General features: G+C 45.5%; 1 protein-coding gene across 1 annotated transcript in view; it reads right to left on the bottom strand.

The window, feature by feature from the left end:
- DHX29 (DExH-box helicase 29) overlaps positions 1–23,522 on the bottom strand; it is a 980,951-nt gene that overhangs the window by 7,159 nt on the left and 950,270 nt on the right. Inside the window, exon 26 of the mRNA XM_078675085.1 lies at positions 8,952–9,048. Within this exon, the coding sequence (XP_078531211.1) occupies positions 8,952–9,048 (97 nt within the window). The remainder of the gene's footprint in view (positions 1–8,951; positions 9,049–23,522) is intronic.

A 23,522-nucleotide genomic window follows, 5' to 3' on the forward strand; every position in this document is an offset into this window, starting at 1 on the left:
AAAGGAACCAGAGTATCAGCTGTGGGTGATGATTGTGAAGTTGACGTTGAGAATTTATCGAGTGAAGTCCATGATATGGTCGTGGTGGTTGGCGATGAAAACCTGGTTAGGGTTGAGCAAGAAGGGTGCATCAACCCATATGTTCACATTCAGTTGGGAGATAGACAACTTTACCTGTTGGTAGATTCAGGGGACAGGATCACTATGATCACCCAAGAGCTTTTCCAAAAGAACTGGCCAGGGTGAACACTGTCCCCACCTGACAAATCCCAGATTTCCTATGATAGCAGAAAGATCGACCTCCAGGTTCTCTTTGAAGAATCCATGGTCTTCAAAGGGAGACACATCTGTGGTAAATATGTTGGGGTTAAAGGGTTGAACATCTTGGGTTGGTGCCACCAAGGGCTCTTCGTCCTGGTACAAAAGAGCAGGTCTCTGTGATTAGAGATTCGAATGACATTGAGCATTTATTGAATGAGTTTCCCAGGGTATTTTCAGATGAGCTTGGGAAAATCGTGGGTTTTTAACACAAAATAAAGACTAAGGCCAATGCTATACCAGTGAAACATAAGTTGAGGGGTGTCCCTTTACGCGTATGCAGTGATTTGGAAATGGAATTGGGGGGTTACGGATGAAAGGGATAATTTAGCCCAAAGAGTCCTCTTTGTTGCTTTCTCCCTTGTTCTTGCCAAGAAAAAGAATGGTGAGTCGAGGGTTTGTGTTGATCTCAGAGTCCTTAACAAAGAAATATGGGAAGATTCACATCCCCTGCCTAGGATTAGTGAAATGCTGTCTACTATCTCTGGTGCCAAATTTTTCACGAAACTTGATTTAGCTTCTGCCTATCAGAAGGTAGAATTGGTCAATGAGTCAAGTCATCTTACGGCATTTGGATCCCGTTTAGGGACATACCAGTACTGCTGCGTGCCATTTGGCTTGGCGTCAGCAGCTTCTGTCTTCCAGAGACTGATATCTGAATTGCTAAAGGGAATCTCAAAAGTCTCTGTTTTTCAGGATGACGTATTGATTCATGCCAGTTCTCGTTCAGAATATGACCTGATCTTGAAGCAAGTCCTGTTGGCTTTTGACAAAGGTGGGGTTGTCCTCAAGAGGGAAAAATATCAGTTCATGAAACCCTCTGTGGAGTATCTTGCTCACATTGTATCTGAGGTGGGTGTGAGTCCCAAGCCTGGGTTAATTGAAGCCATTTGGGATGCTCCTCCCCCTGTGGATAAAGCAGGGGTGAAATCTTTTTTGGGCCTCTGTGAATTTTATTCACGGTTCATACCGAATTTTGTGTCCAGGGTGAGTGCCATTTCTCTGCTATTGAAAGACAGGTCTGAATTTGTGTGGGATGAGGAGTGTTCTGCTGTGATCTCTGACATCAAAAAGCAGTTGGTCAGAGTGAGTGCACACAAACCTTTTGATCAAAATCTCAAATGTTGTTTAACTGTGGATGCGTGTAAGTTTGGTGTTGATGCGGTGTTGACACAGAGGGATGCTGAGACAGAGAATACTATTGGGTTTGCATCCAGAGTCCTAAAGGATGATGAAGTTCACTATTCTGAACTTGGCATGTTGAAGGGAGAAATGTGAGAGCGGATTATTTGTCTAGAAATCCTATTGTCGAGAATGATGAGTTTACTGGTGAGTGCAAAGATGAGTGTTGTTTTATTGCTGCCATGGAAGTCGAGAATTCCTTTCAATTCACAGAAGAATTGTGGAAAATAAGTTTGGGTGATATTTGTGTAATGGAAAAGGTAGTGGAAATTGTTATATCTGGTTGGCCTAGGGAAAAATCGTTAGAGTTGATTTTACAACCCTATTTTAAAGTGTAAGAGGAATTAACCATTGAAGATGGTTTACTTTTGAGGTGACAAATGTATTCCTCCAATCGAGCTGAGGCGCAGTATTTTGTCCAAAGTTCATGAAGGCCATTTGGTGTCCACATTGACCAAACGTAGGGTGTGTGAGTCATTTTGATGGTCACAAATGGATTGCCAATATGACTATTTAGTCAAGAGTTGTGTGGTGTGTTCCACTTCCAATACATCTTTTAAGACAAGCCCCCCACCTTTGAAGCCTATTGACTGTCCTTCCGGACCTTGGAAGAAACTAGGCATTGATTTGGTGGGACCATGTAATATTTTGTCATACAATTTTCACTTTTCATTAGTCCTTAAGGACTACTATTCTAAATGGCCTTTTGTCAAATGTATTGGTGAACCTGACTCCAAAGCTGTGATTGTCTTCCTCAGAGACATTTTCTTGAGTTAGGGTCTACTTAAGGACATCATCTCAGACAATGAGGTGCAATTTGTCTCTGGTGAGGTGGAGACATTTCTGTGGTTTTATAGAGCCACCTGGCATTCCTCCACTGGCTTTTCCCACTTTCAGGCTCTTAAAGGAAGGAAACCTGCAAAGCAGTTTAGGCTAGCTTGGATGAGTAAGTGGTTGAAAAAAGGTTTGTCATAACAAAGTCGCAATGAGTTGATCCAACACAGTGTTGAATGCGCTCTGCACAAACAGAAAGTTCACTATGTTGCAAGGAAGAAGGTGAAAGTGTGTCCTTTTAGGGTTAGTGAATCTGTACGCATCAAATCAGCCATGTTTGTGAAGGAATGTGAGCAGAAGCTTTCTGACCCTTTTGTCATTGACAAAGTGTGTGGGAATGCTGTTAGGGTCCAAGGTCGCAATTGGTGGACCACTGCCAAACTTGTCAAAGTTCCTCTACATGCTGAGTTTATGTCTAAATCTGTAACTTTAGACAATTCAGTCCAACCTGGGTTGGATTTGTCACAATCGTCTATGTTCCCTAACGAGTCTCGTGGTTTTTTTTCTGGTAATGTTGAAGGTGATCTGGTTCCTGCTGAGTCTCTACGGAGGAGACTCAGAGCTCGGAAGATTCCTAGCACGTACCGATAGTACCTTTATTCAGTAGTGATGCAGTTTAGTTGTTATCATGGTTTGAGGAGTCCCTACAGAGGAGTCTCAGGTACCGTTTGCACCTCTATTCAGTAGTGATGTTTAAGGGTTATGCAGTTTTTTTGTTCTGCTCTGTTTTTGCTTTCTTTTCTCATTTTTCCCCTTTCTTTCTACTTTCCCTCTTCGTTATTCCTTTTGTTGGTTGTTGGGTTTTTTCCTCTTTCTTCCCTTGCAGGTGTTCAGTCAAGAAAATGAAGATCTCAAGATTTGTGACTAATCAAAAAAGGGAAAACTCAATGTTGTATTTTTCATTTAATTGGTTGCGTTAGACATATGTGTAATTGGTTGTATAAGACAAATGTTTAATCAAAAAGGCAACACTCAATAGTATTGTCTCTTTAACCTTTTCAGTCACTTACTTCAGGTTAGCATTTATATAGCGCTTGCTACCCCTGATGATGAGCTGAAGCGCTTTTCGGTGAGTGGCATGCTACTCCAGAGCCCAAACACGATTAGTGAGAATCAGTATAAGGAAATATGCAATTTTATTTGGATTGAAAAAAATAGTGGAGGTGTAAAAGAGGGAAGGGTCAAGATTTCATTTTTTATTTTTTGCTCATAGCAGTAGTAGGGGGCCTGGGTTGAGTAAAGGGGAGATGGAGGGGGAAGAATCAGAGGCAAGGGTTTAGAAAGGCTGCTTGGGAGATATGAATAGTAAAAGAGTCTAGAAAGGGTTATCCTGGGGATTATACTAGTGGCATGGGGACTCTGAATGGCATAGGGACTCTGAATGAGAGATTGGAGGTATGGGTTGAGAAATAGGGTAGTGCATTGGAAAGAGTAAAAGAATGAGGTTTAAGATGAGTCAGAGAGTTGAGGTAGACAGAGGATATACTGAGAGCAGTATAGGGTAAGAAAGAGTGCAGTGCATTGGATATGCTGAATTAGAAGCAAAGTAATAATATATAGATACATAAGCACATGAAAGGCATGTATATGCATATGGAAGGTAGTATATGTAGATTAAAGATGCCTTTAATAAACTCCGGCTTTCAAGTGTTATTGTGCTTTAAATTAATTCATTTTGTGTAATTCAATAGTGAAGCAATTGTAGATAAATGTAGCTCCGGGCGCCACACGGCTGAGCCTGACGCACTGGTAAATCCTTTGCCAATGACACTGCAGGATGTCAAAAATGGAGTGGCACTGGAGCATATCAGGATCCTGCAGCCAGGACAGTGGGCCTTATTACTGAAGGTCTTGCAACAATTTTGCGCCGCCATTGCCTCACTTTTCAAGCAGCGGCGGCTTAAACAATGTGCCACGTTCCACCAAATTTACAAGGTGACGCATCTAGGCAGATGCATCACCTTGTAAAGCCCTGGGCCACATAATACCTGTGTCAGGTATAAATTATGCAGGGTGGGCGTTTCCACGTAAAATAGGGTCGTAGAAGTGTTGCAGTGAAATCTTTGAGATTTCACTGTGACACTTCTAGGACACCACTGTGTCACAACCTTACGCCTGCCTCATGGCAGGCGGAAGGGTGACACAGTGCCATAGGTACAGGCCTACCCCATGGATTGCTGGAGTTGCGTCATGCTTGTGACACAACTCCAGCAATGCGTGACTTTTGCGCCGACAGATACATCCGGATTCCTGACGTATCTGTCATTCCTTGCGACATGGAGCACCGTACATGTACATTAAATAAGGCGCATCCATCGTGTTGCAAGGAGGGCACAGTAAAAACTGTTGAATCGCTGTTTTATCACAGAGATGTGACAGTTTTCATAAATGAGGACCGGTGTCTTTGTCATCCCTGGAAAATCAGACTGATTGATGGCTAGTGCAGGTGCATTAGTGCACCTGCACTAGCCATCAGACAGATTTACTGCCTCACACTTCTGATTGACTATCATTCGCAGGTGGGCCGCATTTTTTAAATGATTCTAACAGTATGCACTACAAGGTGGGCAAACGCTATGTCACACTGCATTTTGATAATATCTATAATAAATATGGAACAGTAAACACATCTGACTTGAGTAGTGCTTTAAAAGTGTAATGATTTTAATGAATTTTGTAATATATATATATAAAGGGTTGTTTTTACTAACATTTTGCACTGGGTTTTCATCACAAAAGGGACATAAATCGTCACAAAATGTTTATTTGAAATTTACTTTCCATTGCAAAACTTGTTTTGCAATACAAAGTTGCCAAAAAGTAAAACAACCAGAGCTTACTGCTGATTTAAATTTCTTAGCCTCAAGCGGGCGCTCCATGGGTGGTACATGGGCGTTCCCAAACAACCACCCACAGTTGCTGACACAAAGTCCTATCTACTAAAAAAGGTAGACCAGGTTTTGCATGTGTGCTGCACTGTGCAGCATACATACAACAAAGGAAAGTGTTTAACAGTTAGATAAGGCATAGAATATTTTACTGGAAGGCTAGCCTTCCAGTACAAGCCTATGCTAGACATCACATACACAATTTATTTTAAAAATCTTTTTATTGACATTTTCACATTTACAAATGCATTTAGCTTCTTATATTGTCTTTGCTACATTGAGAACACGTCAATCATTTAACATTACAAGTTTCAGCAATCATTGTACCATGTTCGTTTTACAAAAGCATTCTGAACAGCCAATAACTACGATGCGTGGACTGAGAGCCTGAGCACAGGAGGAGCATATAGTTGTCTAAGCCACACAAAAAAGAGGGCAAACAATTTTGAGGGACTACAAGTGTTATAATGAGCCTGCACCCACCACCTTGTCAGGATATCTAAGCATGGTTGAGTGTATTTGCAGGGCCTCGAACTTGAGCTACGATGTTCCTTGTGTGTTGCGCCTAGCTGCCGGAGCATATATTTAATGGGGGGGGGCAACGAGTAAAATTACCTGGGGGTGAGGTCAGGGGAGGGGAGGTTGGTCTTCTGTGTTCAAGCCAATCCGTAGTTCCGCTGGGAAATTGTCCCAGTTGTCAGAGATGGGGCTCGAGTCGGGGTACCGCGCGGGTTGATGGCGTCCCCCTACTTATTTTACCGAGTGAATGCCGTCCCCCCTGCCAAACAGCTGGACTTCACTCTTTGGCCTCTCTGGGACGAGATCGGAGCTCACAGGACGCTGCACACACGCTGGCTTCGCAGATGCAATCGCATCTAAGGGGTGAGCGAGGGGAGGCAATGAGCCCGAGGGTGCCCGAGGGTGCAAGCCACCTTTCGTGACGTCACTTCCTGTTGTGACGTTACTTCCGGTGACAGCGTCCCCCCACTTCTTTTTTTAGGACTTGTGCCCTGGTATTTACATAATCCTCTTGTGTCTTTCCTGTGTAAGACTACGCTTTCAGCTTGTGCCCAGGAGTAGTGGGGCTGGGTGCCTTCCATCTGCAGGTGATCAGGTGTTTGGCCAGGGTGTGGGTCATGCCGGTGATTCGTTCCACTGCTTTATTGTGAGTCATAATACCTAGCCAGTATTGGGAAAGTGAACGTATGTAGGATTCTGCATCAGGAGTGTGGCATTGGGGGCAGGCAGCATCTGCACAGTGGAAATATCGATTAATTTTGAGGGGAGTCAGGTAGGCCCTGTGTATTATGTATTATTGTACTAAATGAAGCGAGCAATGCGGGACACCAAGGCAGGGTATGCCAAGACCACCTGCAACTCTATCTGTACAAGGGTGGTCCAGGTCTGTGCCCCAGTGTTGTCGCAACGTGGTGAGTGCAACTGCTGCGTGCACGCGTAAGGATCTAGCGAACCATAGCAACAGGTGACGGCCCCTCCCCATTAAGTGCAGGTACTAGAGTGGATTATGAGGTCCATGGTTGCTTCCTGTTGTGTGTCTCCCCAACGTATCCCCTGTGACATAATGAGGGAGGTGTAAAGAAACGAAAAAATTGTCCAAGAGGGAGGTCAGTATCTGCAATAAGTTCCTCCGTAGAGAGGAAAACACAGTCACTATACAGTTCTCCCATATACCAGAGTCCTGCCTTGTGCCAGGGGCCCAACTGCCTTAGGGAGGTTGCCAGTCACCCCTCTCTGCTGCCGGCAGTGAGCCAAGAAACAGCAACGCCGAGGCGTTAGGTGTAACTGCAGCAGGCGTTACTACTGTGACTTGCAGCATGGACAGTTACAGGTGAAGGGAGCCAGGCAGCCTGCAAGCCGCACCAATGAACATTGGGGCCCAATGATCTCTGACAGGTCGGGAGGGCCCGCCTGCTTTAGTGCGGCACCTCGGCGCTGTGTTCTAGCAGGATCCATCCATCAGGAGGATTGGGATTGAAAATCGGCCCGGGCACGCAAAAAAATAAATAAATAAATAAATAAAATAGGCCCACATTTGCATAATCACTCCTCAAATCACTGCTTTGGCGTAATCTTATTTAAAAAAACTTTAGGAGGGGGTAAAAAAAAATGCAGGCGTTAGTTTACAGTGGTGAAACAAGTTAGGCCACTTCTACTCAGGCCCCTGCCCCCACTAAGTATGTGCACACATTAATGGGCCGGCCAGCAAGACAAAGGGAGTGACACCTCTTGCTAAACGGAGGTAATGAGCGCCCACCTGCCTATAGAAAGGCCACTCAGACACCTGCTGGGCCGCTGGCTGTATTTGAACAATATGTACAGCGGCCAAATAGCCCCCAGACTGCTCAAAAAAGAGGCCCACAGCAGCACTCGGACACCGGCCCCTCGGGCATTGCCCGAATTACCAATCCGACGCTGCTAGAGTAGTACCGCAACCATGTGTCCCCTTCTATGCAGGGCAGCTCCCGTCGATAGCGGGGGGAGGGCCCGCTTGGTCCGTGTGCTGGCGCTCTCCTAAATGGCCAGGGTGCCCTCTGTGTACCCTCCACTGAGGGCTCAGTGCGTTCGTATCCTTCCTGCGCCCACCGACGCGTACTCACCACTCCAGAGAGCAGTTCAGGGAGTGGGAGGGGGCACAGGCCCCACTGGACTGTTGCAGTTTGTACAATAGTCTGTGTTGTGGCCTAGGGCATGGGGATCTTAAATGCGCTGCCTTCAGAGGTGCCAGGCACTTTTCCAGCACTCAAACAGCTCGTCCGTGCTCAGGCCTCTCACCCTGTGTTCCGCAATCATCTAGGTAGACCACTCACACCATTACATTTCCGGTGCATCGTGCCGCCTGGGCGGATCTCTACTAAGTCGGGCGGGTGCGCTCTGTGGGCTACAGGGGGCTAATTCCAGCATCCCTCCTCCTATCCGCTAGTAGCACAGCTAGCAAAGCATCCTTCCTGCACATGAACAATCCAGAATGACGATTTGAAACTTCTATGTGTGCTGCATTGTGCAGCACACATAGAAGTTTCTAATCTTCATTTTTTTAATGATTGTACAGAACCCTAAGGTTCAGTAACAATATTTCCTAAAACTGTTAGTAAGGAGCACGATCCAGTTATCCTTTTATCTGCATAATAATCTTCAAGAATATTTTCTACTTCTAACATTTCCAAATAAAATTCAAGTACCTTTGAGACTGATTCCGCCCAGAGTGCACTAGATGAATAGGACCTATTTGGAGATCTGACAATATTTTGGAGCCATTGAAGAGATTGCCAAAGGCAGCACCTCCCGCTTTATAACAAGTGACATGTTGGAATAATGTCTCTTCTGCATGATGGGACTTCCAATGGCTACCAGGCAGGCAGACCGGTTCAAAGCTAGGTGCATTATTCATTGGACCATCTACTGGAGAAGTGTGGGTGCCCTCAGTTATAAGGTGATGTAAGAGCCACAAGATTGGAAAAGTCTGATTTGTCAACACTCCCGAAAATTAAACAGGATGCAGGAAAAGGGTTTTCTGTTCAATTAGGTCATTCTAGGTCAAATTAAACTGATGGTGGATCATGTAATGTTAAACACCTAAATACGTTCTTGTTCCAAGCTTAATATGCACATACATCTATATTACAGGATTTTACATTTTATTTGCATCATCTATGCAACTGGTATGCAATAAAGTAAAACATTTAAACAATGATATAAAAAATAATTTACCTTCAAGTGCCATTTTAGGATTTTCCAGTTTCCGCCTTAAAACACTGTCAATCAACATTCTGAGTTGTTTAAAAATAACAGCAATCCGTACAGGTGCCTATTTAAGAAAAAACACACCATCTTTATAAATTCTGTAATCACAAGATTAACATATTGAGTTGACAGAGTTATAAATTATAACAGACTCCTATATCAAACACAGAAGAGGTGGCGGGAGGAATGCGTGCAATTCGACTGGCTACCCGCAATTGTTCGGGGTAGCATCCAACCCATAATTCGTTTACCCAATCGACTATACCTACAAAGAAAAAAAGGTAGAGGAGATTGCAAGGTGGGCAACTGTAAGACACACGGTGGCATATTAACAAGAAAATGTGATAAATATTGCTATGCACGCTCAGCGCAATTTTAATTATCGCCGGTTTTCATTGCCCGGTTAGCACGTTATAAACAACGCTCATCACCCAGGCGATAAAAATCCAGCGATAGTCAGCGAAATGCGGGAATATCGCTGGAAAACCAGAAATAGGGAATTCCTAGTTGATAGCCCATGGTGGTCGTAGCCTGACAATCCACCCCCCTTTACACATATAGCTAAGTCTGAAATTTATCAGACGTTAGCTTACAGCGATAACCGGGGTTAGTGCGGGTTTCAATATCGCTACAGGTGTCAGGGCATGGGCTTGTTAATACTGCGATGTGCGGTTTGCGAGTTTTTCCCTGTTGTGTTGCCCGGGAACGCCTTTTTGCATCTCATTAGCGATGCATGGCACGGCGTAACCGGAAAGGGTGCTAAAACAAGGAAACACGCGCTAGCTTGTCCTTGTTAATACTGCGATGGAATTATCACCGCTTTTCGGCCAAAACGGCCGCAAAAGCGGCGAAAATGGGCTCCCCCGGAGTACTGTGACCACATTCTGGAGTCAGTGGCTGCGAGAATAGGGGGTGAGTGAATGGAAGTGACGATCAGTGAGTGGAAGTGAGGATCAGTGAATGGCAGTGAGATCTATCTATCTATCTATCTTGGCATTTGTATAGCGCGCTACTCACCCGGAAGGGTCTCAAGGCGCTGGGGGAGAGGGGTACGTTTACTGCTCGAAAAGCCAGGTCTTGAGTTGCTTCCTGAAGGAGAGATGGTCCTGGGTTAGTCGAAGGTGGATGGGGAGGGAGTTCCATGTCTTGGCAGCCAGGTAGGAGAAGGATCTTCCTCCGGCGGTGGTTCTGCGGATGCGTGGAACGGCGGTGAGGGCTTGGCTGGTCGATCGTAGCTGGCGGGTGGGCGTGTAGAAGGTCAGGCGGTTGTTGAGGTACTTGGGGCCCAGGTCGTGGAGAGCCTTGTGTGCGTGGGTGAGGAGTCTGAACGTGATCCTCTTGCTGACGGGGAGCCAGTGCAGGTTTTCCAGGTGGCCGGAGATGTGGCTGTGTCGGGTGATGTCCAGGGCGAGTCGTGCAGAGGCGTTCTGGATGCGTTGGAGTCTTTTCTGAAGTTTGGCTGTGGTCCCGGCGTAGAGGGTGTTTCCATAGTCCAGTCGGCTGGTGACGAGTGCCTGGGTGACCGTTTTCCTGGTTTCGGTGGGGATCCATCGGAAGAGGGGTTGAGAAATGTGTCCAATTCAAGAATTTGCTAGGTCTAAAAAGCTAGGGCTCGGAAACCAGACTGTGAGCGGTCGAGGGATCCGTTCGTCTCGAGGAAGGTGGCAAGCTGTCTGTTGACGGTCTTTTCGATGACTTTGGCAGGAAAAGGGAGGAGCGAGATGGGGCGGAAGTTCTTGAGGTCGGTGGGGTCCGCTGTTGGCTTCTTCAGGAGGGCGCTGAGCTCGGCGTGCTTCTAGCTCTAAGGGAAGGTGGCGGTGTTGAACGAGGTGTTAATGATGTCCCGGAGTTGGGGTGCGATGATGGAGTCGGCCTTGTTGAAGACGTGGTGGGGGCAGGGGTCGGTTGGGGATCCGGAGTGGATGGTGTTCATCGTGCGGGTGGGTCTTCGGTGCAGACCGGTGTCCAGGCGCAGAGGGTGGTGGTGGGGGGCGTTGGTTCAGTAGTTGGGTGCGTGGTTGGTGCGCCGAAGCTGTTGTGAATATCGGCGATCTTGCGGTGGAAGAACGAGGCAAGTGAGTCGCAGAGGTCTTGCGAGGGAGTGATGTCGTGGTTTACGGAGCTGGGGTTGGAGAGCTCTTTGACGATACTGAAGAGTTCCTTGCTGTTGTGGGCGTTGTTGTCCAGTCGTTCTTTGAATGCTGTCTTCTTGGTGGTGCGGATCAGCTGGTGGTGTTTACGGATGGCGTGCTTGAGGGCAGTGAATGGAAGTGAGATCAGTGAATGGAAGTGAGATCAGTGAATGGAAGTCAGATCAGTGAATGGAAGTCAGATCAGTGAATGGAAGTCAGATCAGTGAATGGAAAAGCCCTTGTTTCAGTAGGTGGAAATCTGAGATTGGACAGTGAGTCCAGGGGTGTGGAGGTGGATATTTGATGGATGTGAGTGTAGATGAACATGTCAGTTTGTGTGTGGATGGAGGTACGTTGGCTAGATGGATGGGTGTGGGCAAGTGAGACAGAATTGGAACGAGAGAAGAAGGTAGATTCGGAGGACAGTATTGAAGGAGGATGAGAGTTGTTAATCGATGGATAAAGAATGATGTGTGGATGGATGATAACACTTTAATAATAAGTCTTAACCTGCAAATAAAAAAACAGACGTAAATTGCTGTAATTTTCCTAGGTGCATTTAAACACCTAAATACTCAAAGATAAAATAGAAGCTGTATAAACATAAAAAAATTTCAAAAATGTAATTAAAAGAGACATTAAACTAAGATTACCATCTTTTTAACACAATTCTACTGCACTTCCAAGGAAGAGAAACTACTGAGTGGTAAGATATACATGATTGAAGGGTATTGTAAACTAGAAATATATGTATAATTGAGAAATGTTTTGCTAACAGTCTGAGCCTTAAAAAAACGTATTCCAAAAATTTTAAAAATCTCTACTCAAACCCGCACAACATCTTTGAGTGTTAATTAGTTAACTTCTGAGGTTTCTTGGGAGGAGTGCTGCCCTCAGCAGGCGCGCAACACCCATTGGAATCAAAGGGCTTCAGCCCCCCCCCCCCATCGTGTGTGGCAGCCCGGGCTCAGACGGCTCCCGGGCACACACACAGCCGCACCCGAGCACTTCACAGGTCCATTTAAAAAACCATGTGCAGGTTAATGGGGCTTTGATGTTGTGTTACCCCTTCCAAGAGCCCCTGCAGCTTCACTCTGCCTATTGCTTAAAGTTTCAGCCCCCCCCCCCGAAATTTTTTCTTAGCATCCCCACCCCTCCTCCCCCGAAATGTGGCTCTAGTTGCGCCTCTGGCCCTCAGTAATCTAGACATCCGGAGCATCATATGGGGCATAGGGTGCCCTCTCATGACATAACAAGCAGGCACAGCTGGATCTGGGAAAAGCGGGGAGTCTCAACAGAGTATACACGCGGAACGGATATACTGGTCCTTGGGTCCTTCTTCCTCTTCCATTGATACACCTGGCATTCTTTTCTCTAGACACGATAAGCTGTCCTCCGCACACATAACCAAATGATCTCCAACCTAACTATGCAAAGAGAAATACCTATTTGCCTGCTCACAGTAGAACAAGATTCATGAATTAATACACCTGGACAGAGGACCGCGTCTAACTGCTGACAAATAAAAAGAGGACCTTGCGGTATAATCGCCTGATACCTACCCTCCTTTGCCGATCTGTAGGTGGCCTTAAACTCTTTTAACCACTTTCTCACCACCCTAAATCCCACACGTCCCACTTGCACTCATCATACGGTTTAACAATCAAAAATCTCAGCTACAGAGCCCCCTACGAGGAGTCCGTCGGGCATTGCATTGCCAGCCCGATGAGGAGAGCCCAATGAGGAAGAATGACACCCTAACAGGTGTGTGAGGGCACTTTGATCTGATTACTCGGATCCCCGAGATCCAATTGGCAATACCCCTTGATCTACCTATTTGGGCTCTCACACTTTCTGTTGGAGGAACAGCCCGCTCTGTGTCTTTTTGTACATTGCACTTGGAGGAGTTTGGGTGCAGGACCGCTCTAAACATCACTCCTTGTCCCCCTTTCGATTATTTGTTCAATCAACAGAATCATCATAGATTCTCCATCTCCCAATCTTCCACAGTATTTATAAACATTACAACATATCTTTGAATATGCGAGGACCTGGAACACTCTAACAAACGATGTGAATCTCTCCAATCATAACCAAACAATGCCTTCCCCTTTTATATTTCATGGTTTAAGAAACTCAACACAACATATTGAAAACTTCCTGGAAAAGTCTGAACGGGTTTAAGAACTAAAGGGAGCAGCGCTCTCCAATCACGTACAATTTCTACCTTCAAACGTGAAAAATGAGAACAAAATGGACTTGCAGTTTAAGACGGACAAGGGAAACCACCACAACACCAGCATGTGTCACAGTGGTAGTTGTGCCATCAGGTCATTTTAACAAACTAAGTGTGTGAGAAGGCCTTAAAAACCTGCATCGACTTTAATTGTACTATTCGCGTGGTGGTTGATATTTTTTATAAATTTAATGCTGAGATCATGGTTGTGATTTGCTTTTACCTTCGGCACATCAATAATAATTGGGGGAAATTATTCTAACTCTTACATCCTAGCTATTTCCCACTTTAACCTAGGTTTGCCTGCCCTCTGGTGGCCAGATTGGAAACTGCTTTGTAGCATTTAAAACCAATCTATGGGCCAGATGTACAAAGAGTTTTGTGTTCCCAAACGTTTGCGAATGTAGAAATCCCTATTTGCGATTCGGTAATCTATTACCGAATCACACATTGGGTTTGCAAATCGGTGTTAGGAAGAGGCGGGTTTAGGGTGTCCATTCCTAATACCAAATCGAAGTGCTATGTAAGAATGTTTTGTGACTGAAATGTGTTGCAAAACATTTGCATTTTGCCACCTACTTCAAGTAGGTGGTAACTCATTTGCAAATGGGAATGGGTCCTTAAGGGACCCCTTACCCTTTGAGAATGTTTGTACAATAATTTTTTAAGAGCAACTGCTACTCTTAAAAAATGTAAAGTAAAAATTTAATTTTTCTTCATGAAACGCATTGCGTTTTCCTGTAAGGAAAACAAAGGCACATTTTTTTTTTAAACTGGATTTATTGATAAGCAATCACGGACACAGTGGTCTGCAGACCCTTGCAGGCAACCATCCCTGTGATATTTAGGATTCCCAATGGTTCACAAACCGAGACCTAACTCATGAATATTCATGCAGTAGGTCTATTTGCCTGGGAATCACAAAATATGAAATACACACATTTGTAGTTGGGTGTTTGCCATTACCAAAAAGCAAATCATACATATTTGCTATTTGGCAATCACAAATGATTATCTACTTGCATCTGGCCCCGAATGTGGCACACATATGTCGCGTGCTCTCACTAGTAACCTTGGGGCATATTTGCCATAGCTTTTGCATCACCCTGCATCTCATGATTTATCAAGCCATGCAAGGCCATCCTGCATGTCAAATCTACTATAATGCAAGGCACCACAAGTGATGAGGGTGTTACATGGGTGGAGCATGTGTGTTCTCACACATCCACCCACCCATGTATTCTGACAAATTCCCAGACTTACCAAGAATGGTAGACCTGGGAATGCATCAGAATTGTATGCCTTCCCACCAGAAGCACAACGGAGATAATATCTTTATTTCTCCTCATTGTTTCCTCTTTCTAAGTGTGCTACAAACTGCAGCAAACATAGAAAGAGGAAAATGCCTCTGAGGATTATTTTAATGCATGAAGATGCCCCTCCCTGCACAAAAACAATCCTGCATACAATACAGGCAGTTAGGAAAGAGAGGGAGGTCCCCTACTAGTCCAATCCGGGGCGGGGAAAGTACATGAAACAAAAAAGTCCCTAATAGAAGTAACGATCTCGCAGAGTGTGAGACAGTCTATACAACAATGCTGGTAGGTTAGAAGGTGCACAAATCAAAAGAAACAAATGATGCTTCAATGTAAAAAAATCAACATTACCTTAAAAATACAGGTTAAAAATTAACATTAACAAATCATATATTACAAAATGAAATGTATTCAATACAATTGTGGACATATATCATAAAAACATCTCATTATAAAGCCTACCTATCGCTGTCCATTAAAGAATGGCTGTTTGCTGCTAGGGCCGGCTCTGCAGTAAGGCTGGAAGTGGTAGTAACAGGTGTGTCACTCCTTCTTTCCTAACTCTACAGTTTCCAAGTGTCTGTAAATTTACCTATGGTCCAGGATAACCCTGGAGCGCTGTCATCAGCCACTTAGGAAGATGAAACAACACGGCCAGATATCAAAGAAAACCCCCCTCCAGCATGTTGATAAAGGTTCATCAATTGTCAGTATTCTACGGATGAGATACCATTGGGATCTCCAAAGTGGAGGACACATGGGAGACCACCTACATCAAAATCTTTGGCCTGATGGAGCTGGAGTTCGACCTCCATAAATCTAATTTTTTCAGATACCTTCTAATTAGACATGCTCTATAGTGGTCAAAAGAGCGCCTGCACATAGTCCCAGAATGTAATCCACTGGATTCCAAGTTAGTCCTGAAGCAACTGGGAAAGAAGGCAATCTCTAGACTGTATAATGTGATTCTTGTCAATATGCCAGATCCATTGCAGAATCTGAGGGCTAGGTGGGACTCAGATATGTACCCCCTAGGTGAATGGGCTGAGGCAATAAAGGAACTGGTTATTCTGTGAGGCTTCACCTCATCCAATTGAACTACTTTCACAGAGATTCATTTACACTGTAGCGTCTTTACAAACAATGGTGGTGTCCTAGCCCATCATGCATGCAGTGTGGGGGATGGAGGGTACCTTTTCCAGATATTGCTTCAAAATTCACTCGACCTTGACTAGTGTGCTTGGAGTGGGTATCAAGATAGATTTTAAGTTTGCATTGTCGGGGATGATGGGATGGCAACTGGACAGGGAAAAAACTTGTAGCCTGGGCCTGATGAAAACCAAAAGATAATTTTCTGCATGTGGAGGGCCCCTGGTGCCCCAACTGGACCAGACAGGACTAGAGCGATCGACTTTTGAACTGGGGCTGAGGAACGGATATATGGGGCTGGACTGCCCTAAAAATATGCCAGATTATGAGGCCCATGGAAACTGCACTTAAGTAACAATGGGGCATATTACCAACAACTAGCGATAATTATCGCTATGTTGGCTTAGCGGCAATATTTTTATCGCCGTGCTGCGGCGATTTCTATCGCTTAGGAACCTTGTTATTATCAAGGTTTATCTCCTAAGCGATAAAAATCGGCCGAAATGCATGAATATCGCTGAAAAGTCAGCGATATTCATGCATTACCGAGCTAATGCTCTTAGCCATGTTATCCACCTACCATTGGATAACATGGCTAAGAACTGCTCAGGGGCATGTGTTAGCTTTTGGAGATATTCGCGCTTAGCTTAGCGCGAATATCTCCAAAAGTTGGTAATAGGAGATAGCGATGTTAGCGACTGTTTCCAGTCGCTAACATCTTGGCACGCCCACTTTGCATGTCATTAGTGATAAATTTCACTGACATGCAAAGCGGGGCCCAAGATGGTCGCTATCTCCTACTAGCTGTCGCTAACTGGTGTTAGCGACGGCTAGGTAATAGGGAGATAATTTTATCTCCGCTTTCTTGGCTTTTAAAGCCAAAAAAGCAGAGATAAACCCCCTTGATAATATGCCCCAGTGTTCTCTACTGTTGTAACACTGCAAGCTTTGAACTTACTAAATCAAATGTGTTGTCATGTATTTCAAGACTGTTACTCTTTTAGCTGTCTGTAACGAGTGTTGTAGGGGGTGGAGACAGTTTGTTCTTCAGTTGGCTGCATTGTTTCCATGTATGGTATGTAACCATAAATTCCATTACATTGATTTACAAAAAAGAAATCACACCCCCTTTGCGTAAATGGTGTATGTTGGCCCATGGGACCCAAGGATGCTTCAGCACTGAAATGAGAAAAGATGCACCATATATCACATTTTTTTCTCTCCCTTTGACACAAAGCAGCTCATCAACCTTGGTTGCTCTACTGCCTAGTGTCAAATATTAGTAAATCATAGCCCACAAGATCTCTTTGGGTCCAGCTGATGAAAACTCCAGCCTACCTTAAAGTGATGTGAAAGTGATGTGGTGGAGAAAAGAATGTGGGCAGGGTAATGAACTGGCCCATGTGGAAGGGATGTACAACTTTAGGCAGAAAAGAAGCCTGAGTCCACAGCACCAATTTGTCAGAGAAGGTGGTGGAGCACAGGGGGTGGAGAATTTATTTCTATAACAAACACTGTGTTGATGGAAAACAGACACGGGGCACAGCTGTGCCTGGTCTTGAAAGCTGTGCACAATATAAATGTAAGGGCCAGGTTAAATCTAATGGAGGGATAGTGAGAAGTGTTAGTGGGAACATGTACATCTGTCGTTTAAGAAATCTCATCACAACTGGTGAATAACGACGATTCAGTGGGCAAATACAAAAAGGCCAAAGAGTCGACATATGAACTTTAACTGTGCCCCCTCCAAAAGACTTGCTTGGCCAAAGACAGGAAGAACTAGGAAACATTATATAACTTGGGCTGAAGAGGATCAAGTTGATAGTCCTCACACCAAATCACGCATTTCAATCTGAATAAATATGTTTAGTAGAAGGACATCTAGATGCAAGAAATACATCCACTATTTAAGAAGGTAAATCAAAATTGTGCAGGTGTTGCAACTCAGTCGGAGGGCAAATGCTCAGGTGGATAGGGGTACCACACATTCATGAGCCAACCAGATTTATCAAGATGATCTGAGCCCAGTCTATCCTCATCTTCTTCAGAAATCGGAACAAGAAAGGTAACACCAGAACGCATACAGGAATCTTGCGCATCACTACAGATGGAATGTGTCCCCCCCCCCCTAAGGATCCTACTGTGTAGTAATCATGAATCTGCATGTTCTTGGAAGTGGCAAAAACATCCATTCAAGGCACACTCCACTGCGTGAAGATGCCTTGGACCACCAACGGATAAAGCATTCATTCATGGTCCACCTGCAGATAGCTGCTGAGTTTGTACACCCCGGTGTTGAACGATATGCCAAATGATCTGGCACCACAGCGATCTCCTGTTGGTCCAATAATGTCCAAAGGTACAGTGTTACTGACAAAAGGTTCAAGACACTCCGCTGACCTGTTAATTGCAGTAGCATGTGGTGGTTAGGTTGTCCATCAGTACATAAATTAAGCTTACCTTGATGGATGGGAGGAAAGCCTTCAGACCAACCGGATGACAGGCAGCTACAGAATACTGAAGTGGAGATTTTGTTGCACTGGGGGTCGTCGACACCCGATTTCCACTTCTCCCAGATGACTGTGTAAACTACTGTATCTGGGGTAGGGAGAACAGTTTGTGGCATAACACATTGAGTCCATGTGTCCCCAGTGAAGGTCCCAGGCTGTCCCCTTGGAGATACAGAATTTGTCCAAGAGGCAGCCCCGATGTTGTGCCAAGTGAAAGCAATGGTTTCACTGCAAGGTCCACCTGTAGTACTTGACATGCAGGATTAGAACGATGCATGAGGCCAGGAGTCCAAGAAGACACAGAACCGTCCACACCAGAACCCAGGATTGATACCCAAACAGCGAAGTCCCAGACTAGCTGCAGGGTTGAGAAAGCCTTGACCAACACCATGACCCGGATTGAACCTATTAAGGTAATTGTCTGACTGATGGAAAACCCTAATGATAAAAGAAGGGTGGGAGATGGTCTGCGACTACCCACAGCGAGCCTATCTTTAGCAGCCAGTCATCGAGGTAATACAATATGAGTATCATTGACCTGCAAAGATGGGCTGCAACCATCGCCCTGACTTTCAGTGAGACTGAATGGTAGAACAGAAAAATTGGAAAGGTTTTGATCCCAGAACCTTGCATCTTTCTTGGGCACAAAGAAATAGCATGAAAAATACCCCTCGCATTCCTACGCCTCTGGGGCATTCTTTATGGAACCTTTGGCCAAAAGCGATTGAACTTCCTGGAAAAGGATGGCAGTATGTCCCACTCAGGTGAGTGCAAAAAGAAATGTGATGGGAGGATAGCAAGCTTTGATGGGACGGGTGTAAAGCCTCTGAATAATTTGCCCACAACTGGCTGAGCAGATCCTTGGAGAAGACATCAAAGTGGCTTGGTAGACACTACAGCGGTTAAGAAGGACGATAAAGACTGTTGACTTTGGTGGTGTCCATGACTTCTGCTGATATGTGCTACTATACAGTTGGAGAAGGCTGCCCTTGGTGATAAGCCAGGACCTTTCAATGTCCTCTGAATTTTTTGTACTGTTGCTGGAATGGACAGGCCAGTGAAAGTACACCCAACGAGCATGCTTTAATGCAGGCGTCTAACTGATTATGGTGAGTCAGCTTTTACTCTAAACAGTCTGGAACCCTCCAAAGGCATGCCTACGATGGATGCCTATACATCATTGTAAAAAAGTTCATGTGCATCTAAACATGACCACCATACCTGGATGCCTGATCATGACACTGGTGCCCATGGCATTACCCACACAGTCAGTTGTGTCAAGGCTAGCCCTGAAGACATTTCACAGGATCCTGTCCATCTTGAATTGTTTGGGGAAGGGCATTCCTTAATTAGGGAGAAACGTCCGGCAAGCTCTTTCTGGCCAAGTCCCACAGGGCATGTGTATATATCTGCTCGAGGACCAGACAACGTTCATGGACCTAAGGGTAACACCGGATGGGACAAGAACACTCTTTTGACAAAGATGTTAATACTCTTAGACTACCAATCTGGCTGTGCAGAAGAAAAAGCATTAGGTTTGACATTACACATAGAAGCTTGGACTACTAAGCTCTCAGAGGTTGAGTACTGAGTTAGATCAGTCGGGTCTCCAGGGATTGTCCTATGCTGCCTAGCCACCCTGCGACTAACTGGGATAACTTACATGGCTTAATTCATGATGCCATCAAGGAGCTTTTAAGGCCTTTTTAAATGGTGGCAGGGTCTCAGACCTAGCAGGTCCAGACTGTAAGAACTCTGCCATTAGGCTGGATTTTGTCTCAATAGTCAGAAGCGGTAGATCTAGTACTTCTGCTGTTAGGCGGATAACCTCAACAAAAAAGCACTTTCCTCAGTGGGAGGTCTTGGTAGAGATTCTAATTCCATTTCAGAAGAAGGGTCTAGGCCACTAGTAGAATGTAAATGTAGGCATAGTCCAGCATCAGTATAATGAGGGGGGAACAAACTTTCTGCCTCCTCATAATCAGGAGGAACATTTTGGAAGCCTTGGTCTGCTTCTGAGTCTGAGCAGAACATGGCCTCCAGTTTCCAATAGTACTGGCATAAAGAAAGAGGCTAGGGATCATTCATGGCTGAAGGTTCGTCATATGTTATCTCATAGCGGGCCATGAATCTAGCATGAGCAGATGTTGTCTAAAGATTGGAAATGTGTGTCAGAACTTTACCAGGAGCATACAAAGCAGAGTCGCTATTGATACTGAGTGGTCGGAATCAGAGTGACCTCCAAGGTTCGAATAGGAGCATGTGCTGGCAGGGAGCTAGGAAAAGGCCCAACAGATAGGTCACTTATGCAAATATGATTAGGGGCCCAGGGGCTCTACGGGACCCAAAACCACTCGAGGGGGCCAGCAGTGCCTTACAAATCTACAGCATTGCCTCTTTGAAGGCCTCTAGCTGCTGCTGGGTTGACGATGGCTCAGGACACTTTGGGGGAGGGGACAGGAGCAGCTTTGGGATGGGCTTGGAGTCAGATAACGCCTTTAGGGTCAGATTCTTTAGAGTACTGACTTTGCAGCTTCTCTCCTGTGTGAGAGTGGAGAGACAGAGATGAGTCCAGCTTTGTGTGCTTGTGGTGCCACTTGGACTTAGACTTACCTGAGCACTTGCTATAAGGCTGGGTCTTGAACCGAGAGCAGACCCATGACTTAGAGAAGTCCATCCTTTTGAGAGCAATCTGAACTGCTTTTTATGTTCTGTGACACAGAGTTTCACTTCTCGCTGCTTGTTCGCCTTTGTGGGCATCAGGAAGCTTTGGTCACATGATTTTGAATAATTACCGAAACACCACAGATAATTGATCAAAATCTGCTTCCTGCAGAAGTGGCACAGCTTAAGGTCTAGGGTCTTTGGAGAGACAGTCCCCTGGTACAACGTCGAAGACTAATGAATTTAGGGGTAAGTGAAACAGACACCTGGGAGAGAAGCTCCAAATATGTATCAAAAAGCATGAAAGAAAGAAAAGGACATCAGTGGGCAGAGACAGAACCTATATGCATATCTTTGCCATCACTCCCAGAAGTGGTGTAGGCAATCATAGGGGGAGATTTCCAAAAAAGTCACCCAACGCAGCAGAGCCCCCGCGAGACTGCGCTGCGTTATGAGACAGGGAGGGAACAGGAGACGCCATATCTTCAGAGAAATTACTCTTTCCTCCTTTTTCCCTTGCGGGGCACTGATTTCAGCCGCCGTGCCCCATGCACACACCTTAACGCCATAGCACTAGAGTGTGTGCATGGGTCAAGATAGGTCTTGTACAGGAAGGGTACCTTTCTTGTACAAAATACTATGCCAACACACGATGGAAAGCCTTTCCCACTTTGCATTCGTGCTACACAGTACAGCACACATGCAAAGTAAAAAAACATGGAGAAATGAAAACATTTCTCCTGTTAGCGCCTCTTTTAATGGGACATTAACATTTAGCGCAAAACCATGTCTACAAATCTATGTAAATATCGTTTTGCGTCAAAAGGCATGGGTAAGATGGAGGCTGCGTCAGGTACTGCGATACACCACCCATCTATGGCTCCATGGAACTTCCGAGTAAAACACAGCTAAAGCTACTCTAGATATCCATTTTTTTATAAATCGCATTGCTTGAAGCGACACCTCGGAAGGGTGCAGGCGAGAATTACACAACTTGCTCACCTGTTGATCTGGGCAGCTTTGAAGATTCTGTTCGGCGTGAGCAGCGGCAGACGCCAGCTCAGACTTATCGGCATGCCACCTAAACACCCCAAATCCCCTCGGGACCGTGGGGATGTTGGCGCCACAGATAACGGAGCTGGAGCTATGTGGACCCAGAGAGGCCCCCCGGCAGCTCGGAAGACGCCGGTCGGGAGGAAAGCAGGAGACGCTACTCCAGCATCAACACCAGGAAGCAAGGAGGCGGTGCCGGGGAAGCCAAAAGGCAAAGATCAGCGTCCTGGAGAAGAGGTGGGCCCTGTCAAGCAGCGAGTGGTCCCAGGGATGTTTTCCGGCCGTGGGAGAGTGCAAAAGATGGGAGAAGCTGCCAATGATATTATCGTTGAAGCTACACTGGTGCGGGTTACAGGTAGCTATAGCCTTTCACTCCTGGACAGTGCAAGTATGGGACTGGTGCCCTATACATCTTTATGCTTGGGTCAAGGTGAGCTTTTACAGGGGGGATCAGAGGACTCTGACGCTAATATCATGGCAGCCAAACATTTGGATAAGGAGCAGGTTATTAATGAAGGTTTACCAGTTAACCCTAGGCTCTCTCAGATACAACACAAGATCGGGGGACCCCAGGAGGGGTGAAAGATTATTTTCCCTCAACGAAGACTCTGAGCTATCTAATGACAGTGGAAATGAGGTATCAGCGCTGGATGATTCAGAGATGGATTCGGACAGCTCACTATCTAACCCCAGCACGCAAAAGCGCCTTTCCTCTCAGACACGGCGAAATAGAAATAAAGGGAGAAAGGCGCAGGATATCAGGCAAACTGATTCAGATCATAGTCAAACCGGACAATTAAAATGGGATTATTCTACTACACATTTTGGAATCGAGGTGTGATGTATTCCTATAGGTTCTGTATCGATCCCCCTATTCCTGACCCTGTTCTGGTTAACAAGTTAACTAGCAGCCATCCCATGATGCAGAAACCGTTATCTGATTAAGCCACACCACGGCACAGGAACGTGTTATCTGATTAGGTCATAACGCTTGCCATCTAATTAGACAAGCAATATTCCTCCAGCCCCTGATAAGGCATACGGAGTTCTCAAAACAAATCAAACCTATGACAACCTGGGAAAAACCCTGCGGCCATTGTTTTGATTTCACCGAGAACTTCAGCAAAAGAATGTCCTAACGACCAGTTCGTATGACATCCTTATTGACGTATCTATGTCCATCCTTACGTCAATCTCGGCACCTTACAGGTATAAATATTACCGATATTGCCTTAAGCAAACACACGCGGTGGTGACGAGATCGGAGCAGCCAGACTTGCCGAAGCCCAGAGCAGAGCAGACCCCGCTGGCCCAGCCCCGCCTTCCTGACGCGCTGAGAACGAGACGCTGCTTTCTCCTGCCGAGAAATCCAGCTCCGGCGCTTCCGAGCAGCCCTCGCAGGCAGCTTGGAATATCGAGACCAAAGACGAGAGATACCATCCCTCAACCATCCTAAATTCCAGGTACAGAACTGAATA

Source organism: Lissotriton helveticus, chromosome 2_1 (assembly GCF_964261635.1).
Source record: "Lissotriton helveticus chromosome 2_1, aLisHel1.1, whole genome shotgun sequence".
NCBI lineage: Eukaryota > Metazoa > Chordata > Amphibia > Caudata > Salamandridae > Lissotriton > Lissotriton helveticus.